Below are 13,897 nucleotides of genomic sequence, written 5' to 3' on the forward strand. Positions count from 1 at the left end.
GATTGCTTTATCGCCGCTAATGCCAACTAACTTCCCAGCCAGCACAGTTTCCGGCGTTTCGGCTTTGGCATTGTTGTGGGTCTTCTTGTTTCGGGGTTTTGAGAAGTCAATGACTTCATGGGGTTGAAGAAGAAGAGGACCCTTCATCCATGGAGCTGTGGGCGCTTTAATACAAGCGTCAGTGCTTGAATTAGGCTCTGATGGAGCCTTCAAATTTGGGGTTGTCCTGGTGGAGCTGAGTGATAGAGAATTGGGAGATTTTGAGGGAATTGGGTTAGTTGGTTTGGGGTTTTGTGGAGGTTTTAAGTTTAAGGCAGATGAGATGGGATTGTATGAATGGAATCGTGGGTTTGTTGGGAGGGGGAGAGGGTCTGGATGGCTATTGAGTTGGGGTTCTGGATTCGTTGGGATGGGGTTTGTGGAAGATTTTTTTTTTTTTTTTCTTTTTATGTAGTTGCTAGCTTGGATGAAGGGTGGGGAGGAGCTGGGGTTTTGGGTTCATGGGGCCTGGGGTGGAGGGTGGTTGTTGGATGGGTTTGGGTGGAGAGTGGTTGTGGGATGGGTTTGGGGATTGAAGCTTGAGGGTGGTGGCCATGAGGGAATATGGAGAGAGAGAGAGAGAGAGAGAGTTTTTATTTTATTTTTCATTATTTTTTTTATTTTTAATGTACGAAATGACCAATTTGCCCTCATATTTAACAGCAATATTGACAGAATGTAACGGTTAGATCAAATGGGCGATTAAAATAGAATTTATGTACCATTTGGACTAATAATTTAATTTAGGAACCAAAATGTAATCGCATACAAATTTAAGGAACATTTGAGTAATTTACCCTAAAAATTATAACAAACTAATATGTTTTGAAATCTACCTTTGAGATGATCTGACAACAAAGAATCTGACAACAAAGAATCTGACCCTCCTATTAATTAATTTTTTTCCGTAAATTTTGGTAAAAACAATGATGTTATAATGCACAAAAGTCATCCATAGAACCAAGTGGTGAAGTCTTTAAATACATAAGACTCTGTTACTTTAGTGAACGATGCCTAATGCGTAATGGCATCATTATTTTTTTATCCCTATATTCCTAGCTGTGGAGTGTTGTTTGAGATCAAATTTGTAGTAGTGACTGAATAGAAAAGGAAATGTTAGAGCAACTCCGCCCAATTGTTCTTTGTCATGGTAAGAGGGGAGGAGGTTAGGGCAGCTACTATTTACGTGAATAGTGCCTGTCCTTGCAAAAAGCAATGTGTGTTTCCACTTGTTGCCATGGCAAAGGTCAAAGACTATTCATTTGTTTGTGTTTTTTCACAAATTTGTTTACCTAAACAATTAATTTTGATAATATTTTCGGATAAGAATTTTGGGTTTGTACGTGTCAATATTTATTATAAAATTCATATCTCATAATCGGATAAAATCTTCGAATAAGATGATAAATAAAAATACAGTTTGAAAGTGAATAAAATGTTGAGTAAAAAGTGAATAATAGTAGAAGTAGAAAATGTATGAGGATTTGGGGTTGAAAGTGAAAAGTATTGGTAGGTATTTATAGAAAAAAATTCCATAATTTTTTCGTATTTTTTTCATAATTTTATAGCAAAAAAAAAAAAAAAAAAAGGCTAGCCGTTGGATTGGAGGAGAGAAGGTGATCGGAGCGCTCATACGATGACACCTGTTGGCTATGCGCAGGGCTGACGTCATCTCCTCCCTTTGGCTCGAGCTAGGGCTCGCGCAGCCCTCGGGCTAGTTCATCTTCGTGGGTCCCACCTCCAGCCCGAGCAAAAGTGGCCCGCTGGAACTTGCTTTTTGGCTTGGGCTTCTCCCAGCCCCAGGCTTGGGCTCCTCGCTGGAATAGCTCTTACTTGCCTTGGTTTTATGTATATATATATTTTTGCCGTGATTAACTAACGGGAGACTTTGAAAAAAGCCAAAGGAGAGAGAAAGAATTGGAAATGGGGTGCCTGATGTTTACAAAATCTGGGCTTATCTTTTCTGGCCCCAGCTGTCCTCCTGGACATCAGTCGGGTTGTTATTTGCTCTTGGGCCTCTCAGTTAACCATAAGCACATACAAAAAGAAAAAAAAGTCTGCTGATTCGTATCTGGATTCAAGAATGTATCCACGTTGTAAACCAAAGGAGAAAGAGACACTAAACTTAAGTAACACGATTTTATTTAATTTATTCCATTTTTTTAAATAAATTTTTTCTCATGTGAAGAAAACAAAAATTTAAAGCGTTACAAGAGTGGCATACAGTAGAAAAACATAAACGACACAGCAAAATATTACAAGTACATGTAGGAGGAAGAGAAATAAACAACACAAACAGACACTACATTCTTGGGAGAATAGGGTCTTTCAATTAAATCCAGTTCCCAAATAACATTGGTAACATACCTATTTAAAGACTTATCTCATCATAATTAAAGACTCTTCATCATCCTACTAATACATAAAACTGACTCACTAATTAATACATGAACTTATTAAAAAAGAGAATAAGAAACATCTCAATATAATAACTTCTTGAATGCAATGATCAAGCATATTTGGTTTAGTTCTCCAACAGTACGAAATGAGGCATTGCAGACAGATTATGATCATTTGTGAAGGCGATAGGAAGGAATGGCAATTAGAGGTTTTGCCCTTGCAACCGTTATGCCAAACACCTCAGTCATGTCCAATTCTTCTGGCAACATGTTATTCGGAAGTTCCCAATCAAAACAATGGACAAGTTGTGCCAACATTAACTGGACCACAATAAGGGCTAACTGAATTCCTGGGCAACGTCTTCGGCCAGAGCCAAATGGGATAAGCTGAAAGTGATTTCCTCTAACATCAACATCGCTACCATCAAATCTTTCTGGTATGAACTCCTCTGCATCGATCCAAACACTCGGGTCTCTCCCGATTGCCCACGCGTTTATGATAACGTGCGATTTTTTGGGTATGTGGTAGCCATTGACGGTGCAGTCTTCAGTGGCTGCATGAGGAATCAACAATGGCCCAACTGGGTGTAGCCTCATGGTTTCCTTCACTACCATGCTCAGGTAGTCCAATTTCCCCAAGTCTGATTCCTCCACCATTCTCCCCAATCCAACAACATCTTCTAGCTCCTTTTGGACTTTCTTCATTGCCTTTGGATTCCTAATGAGCTCGGACAGTGCCCACTCGACCGTAACTGATAATGTGTCAATGGAGCCCACCAACATATCCTGCAAAGAAATTTGCCATTTTTTCACATAATTTAGTGTAGCAGACATAGTCGAAACTATATACGCATGATAAATAACAAAAGGGACATGTATAACAGATCAACTGAAACAAAATTCCACATAATAATGGTTCAGATTTACAATCTTAAACCTTGACATGTTAAATTGTCTCACAAGAAATGATTTCGTTTTACTTCGAGTAATGCTAGAATAGGAGGACAAAGAATTAAAATGATGCAACGATTTGGTGTTTAGTGCCACCATGCCTCTATGTAAGTTTTTGTGTATACTAACATATATTATGGCTTTGATATGAGGGCGTCCGATTCGGTATTCAGATTGTTCAGATCCCATGAAGGCCACCATGACATCAACAAAGTCTTTAGTCCTTTCTCCCTCGTTAGATTGAATATGCTCGTCAATGACCTTCTCAAAGAAGGTATCTAACGCCTTGTTAACAGACTTCATCTGATTCGTGAAACCTTGGAGGTCGAACGGAGCTATAAAAGGAATGTAATCACCCAAGTTAGCGGCGACAATCAATTGGATGCTCTCTTTGATCACAGACCTGAAACCCCTCGCATCAAACTCCTCATCCCTGTACATCTTCCCAAGCACCATCCGGCAGCTCATGACCTCGCTGAGAGATGAGACTTTGTCACTCAGATCAACAGCAACACGTCCATTATCGGCAGTGGCTCGAATAGACTCAACACAGAGAGCAATCGCATCTCTTCTCATGGACTTGAAGGAGTTGATTTTGTGGTTGCTGAGCAACTCAAGGGTGCACATCTTCCGCATGTCTCGCCAATATGCACCATATTCAGAGAAAACCAAGCTCTGCCCAAAAGAGATGTGCTCTGCTCCTTCATGTGGTGGCCTACTTGCAAAAACAAGGTCGTGTGTTTTGAGGAACAGCTCGGCAGCTTGTGGAGATGAGACAACAATGGTGTGCATAAGGCCTAATCGCATGTACATGATGTCGCCGTATTCTTGGGCCAGCCGATGAAGATCCTTGTTGGGGAACTTCCCGAGCAAGTGAAGGCTTCCAAAAATGGGAAACCCTCTTGGACCAGGGGGTAACATCTTCTTCTTGTTCTTCCACCATGCTTGCAGGATATGAACAAAGGCAAGCAACCCAATTGTTGCCCAAATCCAAACCATTGCTCTTTGAGGATGAGCTCAAATGGTTGACTAGCTGAGTGTGTATAAGAGGAGAGAAGTCTCTCTATGCTCTTCTCTGTATGCTTTGTTTCGTTGTGTTTAATGAATGATCTATACATCATACGATATTGATAAAGTATCCCAAGGCACCATTTCAAATGGAATAGCTACCACATACCTAAGTTCGTCCTTATCCAATAATTTTATTCAATTATGGAGCAATACGGTATATATAGCGTTTTTGTTCTGCCTTTATCTGTATCTTTTTTGCATCTCATAATTTTCTCTTTAGAACAGACAAAGGCCACAGATCAATCCGTAGACCATGGTAACAAAGGCCATTGTTCTTTCGTGGCCAAACCACGGATCATGTCATCGTGTTTGTTACATGGTGTACCTATTACACTTTTTGACTGCATAGGTCAGGAAAAACTTTCATGCGTTTGATAAATTATGTTTTTTTTCTTTTCAAAATTAAATATTTCTTTTACCAACGGAAAAGAGGAAACTCAATTTTAAGACCTTTTCGTGGAACTAGTTGATTTTCAGTTTTTAATAGACTAAAGAAAAAAGAAAAGAAAAAGGGTACGTAAAAACATGAATCATATGCGCAAGAGTACATAAATGCTTTCGTTCATGAATCATGTGCGCAGGAGTAGGCAGCATTTTTAGGCCATCAATTACATAACGAAGAGCATTTGCACCTGAATGTTACATGATCATGAGATGCAAGGTAAGAAATGAAAAAGAAAAATTTATCCTAAGAACTAATCAAATCCTACAAAAAAAAATTCGAAATATGTTTTTAGTTCAATTGAAATTCTATGATTGTTTTGCTTTTTTCCTTTTTGTTAATTAGAGAGCGAGGAATCAAATTTGAAACTACTTTCAACATTGGAATGAAAAATACCACTAGACCAATAGCTAATTGGTGAAAACCATTTTTTTTTTTTTTGGGGTATGTAAAAACCATGTTTGCTGTCTTTTTAATAACAAGTATTATTGTATTGTGGTTTTGTTGTGGGTGAGTGTAAACCATGTTTGAATCTAGGTTTTGCTTTGAATTTCTATTTCAATCAATATAAACAGATGAGTGTTTAAGTGGTTTATTTATATATTGTTTTTTTTCAGGATTCTCCTTATGATAAAGATTGTTCCTATATATAAGACAACGTCACCTAAAAGAAAAAAAAAACAATCTACCATGAAACATAATATCCAAGGCAAATGATGGAGATCTCGTCAATGTAATTACTTTATCTTTAAAATGTAATTTTCAATTTGTAATTGTTTTTCTTTTATCAATATAAAGGAGTTATTCATATGTGAAATTTTTTTAAAAAAAATCTCCCTTTTTTTCTTTCATTTTTGGAAAATATCTCAAAAATAACAATTATAATGTGTATATATGAGATAAGAAGAGGTGAAATTTGATAATGAAAGAAAGAACTTTGGTGCCAGTTATAGTCGTGCTTACTTAAGGACCTAAAAATGAGGTCATATGACGACCTATTTAATGAAGGCCCTTGGTTTAATCCACACTCATGCTCCCCATTTTACACAAACTCTAATTATTCTATTTTTTTTTTAATAAAAACAATGAAAAAAAATAATTAGGGATTCAAGTATGTTCAATCTATGCCTTCTTTCTTCCCAACGACACCCAACCATCATCCATCATCCCCTCATCGCTTTTCTCTCTAGCTCTTTCTCATTCTTCTGGAACACACACAAGATGGTCTATCTTCACACCTCCACGCTACCGTTCCAAGGGCGGAACCATGAATTTATATTAGGGTGGGCTAATTTTATTTTTATATCCAGCTTCTATGTTATAATATATTCTTCTTCAATGAAAAATTTTATAAGCCAAACAAGTTCATTCATTTTCAACATTAACACAAATAAGTACATATAAAATAGACAAAAGAATACATATTGTCAAGCATCACGCAAATATTTACGGTAATAAAATATAAGAAATTAATAAGTATATTCAAATTAGATATGTCAGTGACATTGACAGATTGGAATGGAATCGTGAGATTCAATTGAAATTTAAGTTCAATTTATATATTTGACTTACTTTTAAAACTAAACCACAAAAACTGAAGACATATAAAATAAAAATGAATATTTAGGAAAAATAATGCGAGCAAGAATGACATGATTTTCAATCCATGAGAAAATAAGGTATACACTACATGAGGAACTTTTTTTTGGGTTCATGAGATTTTGATCTTGCTCATTTCTTTAAAAAAAAAAAAATTCATCTTGTTTGCTTATCTAAGTTGAACTAAGCTTTTAATTTTGCAGGAAGTGATTGTTGACGTGAGTTAACCTAACAAATCAAGGAGATTTATTTTCTAAGTTAATTAGGTGATTTACTTCCTTATTTTCATATAGTTGACAATCCTTGTATAATTAGGAGATAATCTCCTAATTAATTATTGTATATATTTCCTTGTAAACTCCTATGTATACCTAAAATCATTACTATTCAGAGTAACAACTCTTTGCTCCCTGACGGTGTCACCTTGACTGAGACCAATTATGCCTTATGGTCTCAAGTCATGGAGATGCGCATTACTACACGCAAAAAATTGGATTACCTAACCGGTGACACTCCAAAGCCTCCTGAGCTATCCCCCACCTACAACAAATGGTGTACCAAGAACTTTCGGGTCAAGAGGTGGTTAATTGACTCCATGTCCCCCTACTTAATGAGTCGTTTTATCCGATTAAGTACCGCCAAAGAAATTTGGGCTGCCATCAAGAAGAACTACTATGATGGTGGCGATGAAACTTATCTTTTTTATCTCAACAAACTGGCAGTCATTATCAAACATAATGGTGCACCCGTTCATAAATACTACAGCTAGTTGCAGGGTATCTTCAAGAAATTAACCATCGTAGTCCCATCCGCATGCACTGCGCCACGAACCTTCCTAAGCACCAGATGGAACTTGATCGTCTTAGTGTTCACCTTTTTCTTGCAGGCCTTGACCCTGAGTTTGATCAAGTCCGAGGGGAAATCCTACGCGAATATCCTACGTTAGACCTTGATCAAACTTTTGCTTATATTCGTAGAGACGCTCAACAGAGATTGTCCATGACTGGTGCTCAAGAAGCCTCTGTTAGGGGTCGCAGACTTCTCCAAGTGGCCCTTCTCAGAATAAGGCCTCAGGATCTCACCGGAGAAAAGTGTGGAGAAGACAAACATACTCGTGCTAGCTGTCATGAGTTCATTAGGTACCCTGATTAATGGGATCACAAGCTCCATGCATGAATAGGACCAAAAAACTCAAAACATCTTCAGAAACTGATCATGTAAGTCCTGTTGTTCTAGCTACGCTGGTTTTTGCATCTGCCCTTATAACCACGACAAGTACCCAAGGTTATGTTTTAAATACTTCATCTAGAAAAAACACATGGATCATTGATTCAAGAGCAACTAACCATATAACGTTTGATCCTGGACAAATCACATCTCATACACCATCTCCTCAATCAGTGGTGTCTAATGCTAATGGTACCCCCTCCCTCATGATCGGGGAGGGTTCTCTATCTCTCTCTTTTGGATTATGTGTTCATTGTCCCATCTTTGCACCATAATCTATTGTTTGTTGCCCAAATTTTGGATTGTGTTGTAACTTTTTGGCCAACTCATTGTGTTTTTCAGGACATCCTCAATAGCAAGATAGTGGTATTAGGAAGGTGTTAAGTTTATGTTTTGGCTTGCCTTGACAATATTGTAATAGGACATACATTGTAATTACCCAAGCTCAAGTTTAGATTAAGAATAGTTTCTCTAAGTGTTCTTATATGGTTGCTATCTTATGGAAGATCAATCTAATTAACAAAGGTAATTTGTGCATTGCATCACATTGCATTCATTAGAATTCTTAAGATTATGACTAGTCATCTTGTTTTTGTATAGTCATCCTTTGCAATAGTAGGATTTCCAGTTCACTGGTTTCCAGCTGGATTCTAACAAACCTTTTTGTCCTATTCTACGAATTTTTTCAACTACCATGTGTACCATTCTGACCTAGGAATTTTTGGGTAAATGCCCATTGATTCCTCATTTGGCAGCCGTCACTTTTGAGGTGAAGTTTTGAAAAGGTTCTTGACAACTTTTTGCTCTTCTTCTTCCTCAAGAGAAAACCACGATTTTCATCTATGACTTTTCTAAATGATTTTCGAAAACAGCTTTTGAAATATGAAATCTGCATCTAGCTAGAACAAATACATGCTCAAATACATCTAGGTCAGATTCAAGATTGGTTTTTTTCAAGAGTATGATTTCTTGAAGAAATTGATCATTTTTCCTTGAATCCAAATTGCCGCTTTCTGTTCGAGTTTGGGATAGCTAACTGGTGCCATGAGATGAAAGAGCTGAAGAAGGAGTTGTCATTTCTATGAAGGACTAAGCTGCTAGCATTGCTAAGTTGGAGAAGAAGATTGCACAAATGAGGTATAGCTTATCTTCCTAAATAGATTTAGGATTTCTTGAGCTTACTTGTGTTTCTTTGTAAGAATCTTCTTTGCTTAGTGGATTGCCTAGTCAGTTGATGACCCCAAATTTTTTCTAGTGGTGGGTTTCTGGGTGAACAATTTCTAGTTTGTAGTTTTGTTATTTTCTGGGTTTGTGTTCTTGACAGTTGACTAGTCATCGCATGATGTTCATGTCTTTCTGGGTTTGTGTTCTTATGGTTGACTAGTCATAATTATCTGCTATTTGCTGTTTATTTAATTATGATCTTTTCACACACTTTCATCATAGTTGTTGCTAGCACAGGGAATGCCTAGATTGACGGGTCCTTCTGAGTGCCTAAGTTGTCATTAATAATCTTCTCGTCTTGCAGGTGTAGATTGTTATGCTCTGTGTATGTCTACTTAGTTATGGTATTTCATGACTAGCAGTTGACTAGTCATAGTTATATTTGGTCAAGTTTTAAGTTGTGTGAAGATTGTTGTATCTGTTTAAATAGCATTTAAATTTACCCATCATTAGCTAAGTACCAATTTCAATTGGTATCAAAGCGTCAGCTCTTAACATAAATAGAGAGATCCTAGAATTTGTTTTGGTGTTTAGGTGTGCTCACTATGGAAAAGGAACGAGTTGTAGGATCTTGTAACTCCTTCCTTTCTTTGATGGAAATAATTATGCTGCATGGAGAGAAAAATTTGAGATATTCCTTGATGCTCTTGATTAGTGGCAAATGAATATCTCACAACAGAGTAGTTACCTCTAGTCAAGACTGTTTAGGGTTGTTGAGCCCAAAAAATTCATGGCTGGGCCCAAATATATTTTCGGCCTAGTATAACACCAAGCGAAAAATCCTTATTTAAGCAACATTCCACGCTACAAGCTTAAGTGGGCCCAAGCCACGCGAATGCTTGGGGCTTGTTGAACGGGTTGTGGTATGGATGGTTACGAGCGTTCACGAGGCCCATTGATGGTCCAAGGAGTGGAAGTTTTGGGCTACTTGGGAGTACCAAAACTCAAGGCAATTCCTTGAGTCCAAACATATGGGTAAGCATGAGAGAAAACCTAATGGCCCATCACCTTAGGAAAAGGCCCACATCAGCCAAAACCTCCAACAACTTGCAGCAAACTCACAAGCCGCTGGAAAACAAAATAGCCCAGCCCAGCACCTTATAAAATATCCAACGTCGTGCATCTATGTTAAAACCAGATCGTAGCCAAACCACCAAAACCAAGCAAACCCATGTGCTGATCACCTTTTTGACCAACACCCTTACCCATTCTTTCCTCTTCAAGCTTTGGTGAGAAAATAAGAAACAAAAATGGGTGGCTCCTCACCCACATGGAGAAGTCCAGCTGCCTGAGGACCTTGGAACTCCAAAAAGCTTCATGCCTACATGCTCAGACTAGGGAAGTTTCACCAAATAGGATGGAATGGAAAGTGAAGGAAAAGAGGAGAGGATGGCTTGACAAAATTAAGGTTTTCAGCGCCTATAAAAGGAGCCACTTTCTTCCCAACAGAGGAGAACAGACAAGAACAAATTGAAGGCAAGCATCCACTCTGGAATCCTTCGATTTCAAGCCTTGTTCTTCCATTGCTTCCCTTTATCTCATCTGTTAAGCCACCTAGAAGCCTGACGAAGCTTTCATCAAGCTGTTGGAAATCTGTTAAAGCCATCCATGCTTCCATCTTCTTCCTCTCCTTCCATAAACACACATCCAAAGAGCAAGCATCATCTCTCATCCTTGAAACCCCAGCAATTTCGAGCCCTCTTCCTCCATCTCCTCCCATCTTCTTTTCTAGAAATCCAAGCCTTCTCTCTCTCTCTCTCATACTAAACTCACGAATACTCAGCTCCCATGCCACAAGCTTCTCATGCCAAGCTAAGAATTTATTTGTAAGCGACTGTTAGTTTCATTGGTGAAGAAGACCAAGGTGCTTCCTAAGGCTCAGATACCTTTTCGAAGAATTCTTGGGGTTTGATTCTTGAACTTGGACTCAGAGGGCAGCTTCACCTGTTTCTCTTTTTTGGCAGCCCAAGCTTATTCGTCAGGCTGCTAAAATAAAAAGACCCCTACAAGTGTAAAGTCGTGCCCAAACCTAAGTCGGAATAGACTGAATCTTATTCATTTGCTGCACATTCCAACAAGAAGGCAAGAAATGCCTTAGTTACTGCCTTGTCTAGCACACAGTTCTCACACATCCCACACATTCCTAATACTAAACAGGCTTGGGACAAACTAAGGGTTCTTCATGAAGGGGATGACCAAGTTAGAACACTAAAACTTCAAATGATGCTTGCACAATTTGAAGAACTTAGGATGTTTGAAATTGAGTCTATTTCTGAGTCCTATAAGAGAGTTGAGATGGTCATGAATGAAGCCATGAGTCTTGGTCAACCAATTGAAGAACTTCTTGTTGTTCAGAAAATTCTTTGTGTACTTCCTTCAGAAAACCTCAATCATGGAAGTCCAAAACTTAAATGAAATTAAGCTTGGTAAGCTTGTAGATAAATTGAAAACCTATGAGATGGAGTTGAATATGGAGGAAAATGACACTAAAAAATCAAAAAATGTTACACTTCAAGAAGTGCATGATACCTCACTGAAAGGTGGTGAAAAATCCTCACCTTTTGAGGATGAGATGACTTTGTTTGTCAAAAAAACTTAGAAGAATTCTCAATGATAAAAGGAAGTTTGCAAGAGAGGATAGTTCTGGAAGTGAGAGAAAATTTAGACCATCAACTAATCGGTCTAATAAGAGGAACAAGGATGTCAAACCTTTCACTAAAGACTCTAGGAAATTCGTCAAATGCTTCACATGTCGAGGCATTGGGCACTATGCTGCCGATTGTTCAAATAACCAGAAGAAAAAAAATTACTTCAAGGGACAGGACAAAGCCATGAAAGTAAGCTGGTGTGACAGTGAAAGTGATGTATCTCAAGAGGATTCATCATCTTCTTCTGATGATGACCATAGTTTGAAATATCGATAATATCGACGAAATATCGAAGATATTTCAGTTTTTTCGAATCACGAATATTTCAGAATATATCCATGTACATATCGTATAAATATCGACGATAATATCGAAAAATATCGATATCGATAATTTCGCTCAAACTTCAGCAATATTTTGTCAAAATATCGATGTAATATCACTAAAATATCAAAAATATCTATGCAAAGGGCAAAAAAAGAAAGAAAAAAAAAGGGAAAAAAAGGTGGAAAAAAAAAAATACACAAAGTGGATTTGAACCCCTCCCATTTTACTACTCCAACACCTTAATCACCATATTTTTGACTTATGTTTTAGTGATAATATGCTAAAATATTTATATTTATATAGGTGGCATGTTAACAATTACATGCAAAACTATTTTGGGGATTTATCTTTTGATGAATACTCTTCACAAACACTTACTCTACACATAGAGATGATGAAGATAGTGAAAAATTTGAACCTCATAGGAACTCTATGTGGTACTAAGTCACTCATGTATCTTACCATGCAATGTATAAAGTGTAAAATATTGTAGGAAATCATTATATATAAAATGATTATGGTGTGTTTAATCTTTTTTTCATTAATTACTACATATTTTCTACACTCACAGTATTTGCCAGCTCGCTGTATAATCAACTTAAATTAGTTAAATCCATCATGTAATGCATTTCCTTCTTCTTCTTTTTTTATAGATAAACTAATAGATAATTGACTAAATAAACATTATCCAAAGTTTCAATAAAAATTTCCAAGTTTTTCTTAAAATTTCTGTGGTTTTTATTCAATTTTTATCGATATTGATAATATCCCGATATTCTCATCGAAATTTCCATGTTTTTAGACTACCGATATTTTCAATATCATCAATATTTTAGACCATGATGGTGACCAACAAATTGCCTTCGTTGCCTCTGTGCGACTGTTGTCAGATGAATCTGCTTTTGATTCAAATGACTATTCATACGAGTCCTTAGGAAGAAAATATGATCGCTTGTTCAAAAAGACTTTTTCCTTGAAAGAGGAAAATCTCAAACTTGAGGCCAATAACCATGAACTCCAACATGATGTTCTCACTTGAAAGAAACCAAAAAGAAGTTGAGTGACAAATTTGAGTCCCTAGAAAATGAAATTGCTAAGCTTGTGTCAATTAGGAGAAATCTTGAAAGTCAAGTAAATGTGCTCAAGGAGAGCAACATTGGTTTCTAGAATTCAAACAAATAGCTCCTAAGTGAATTGAATGAGGTGAAAAGTAAGGTTATATCTTTGACCATTGGTGCCTCAAAAATTGACAAAACGTTGAATATGGGAAAACTTCATGGGGACAAAGGTGGTCTTGGATATAATCACTTTGAGTCTATTGCGTCTAGCTCTACCACTAAGTTTGTCAAGTCTACAACTCAAGTTATATTGCACCTCTTGATATACAGCATGTTGTCAAGAAACCAAAGTTTGTTCCAACTTGTTACAAAGTGTGGTTTGACTGGTCATATTCGACCAGTCTGTCATGTACAAAAGAGATCAAATCAAAAAATTGTCTTCCATGTCTAGAAGGAATCCCAGATCTTTGCAAGATCAGGTTGATCATTTGCTTAGTGAAGTAACTAAGATTGTCAAACTTGTCTCTCTTAAAATGAATTCTTCCATTGTGTCTAAAGTTAGACTTGTTTTCAGAAAACATTTTGTGAGGGAAAATGAAAATGAGCCACCAAACGTGTATTTGCCAAAAATCAGAAAATGAAAACAACAAAGTGGCTCTAAAAACATTACCGAACGGGCCCTAAATATGTCTATTAGACCATGCCCTTTGTATATTTTCAAATGGTATGGTCCTACCAGCCTCTCTTTTTTTTCTTTTTTCTTTTCTGTTGTTGGTAAGAATAGTGTCTACAATTCAAGTTTATTCAACACCTAAAGAATGTCTACAAGCTTGGAAACTGGCTTTTATAGGTGAGCTCAAAACCCTAGCTGAGAATAGAAAGTAAAACAAAAATACGAAATCCCGAAATTTA

The 13,897-nt window shown here is 37.2% G+C and overlaps 1 protein-coding gene across 1 annotated transcript; it reads right to left on the reverse strand.

The window, feature by feature from the left end:
* Positions 1–2,389: 2,389 nt before the first annotated feature.
* On the reverse strand, positions 2,390–4,469 carry LOC117619107 (cytochrome P450 71AU50-like). Its single transcript, XM_034348953.1, has 2 exons — positions 3,519–4,469; positions 2,390–3,224 (listed from the first exon to the last, which is right to left on the reverse strand). Exons 1-2 carry the CDS (start codon positions 4,386–4,388, stop codon positions 2,610–2,612), a joined length of 1,485 nt encoding a protein of 494 aa, XP_034204844.1. The 5' UTR covers positions 4,389–4,469; the 3' UTR covers positions 2,390–2,609.
* Between the last annotated feature and the right edge of the window lie 9,428 nt (positions 4,470–13,897).

The sequence above is a fragment of the Prunus dulcis genome, chromosome 2 (assembly GCF_902201215.1).
Source record: "Prunus dulcis chromosome 2, ALMONDv2, whole genome shotgun sequence".
NCBI classification, from domain to species: Eukaryota; Viridiplantae; Streptophyta; class Magnoliopsida; order Rosales; family Rosaceae; genus Prunus; species Prunus dulcis.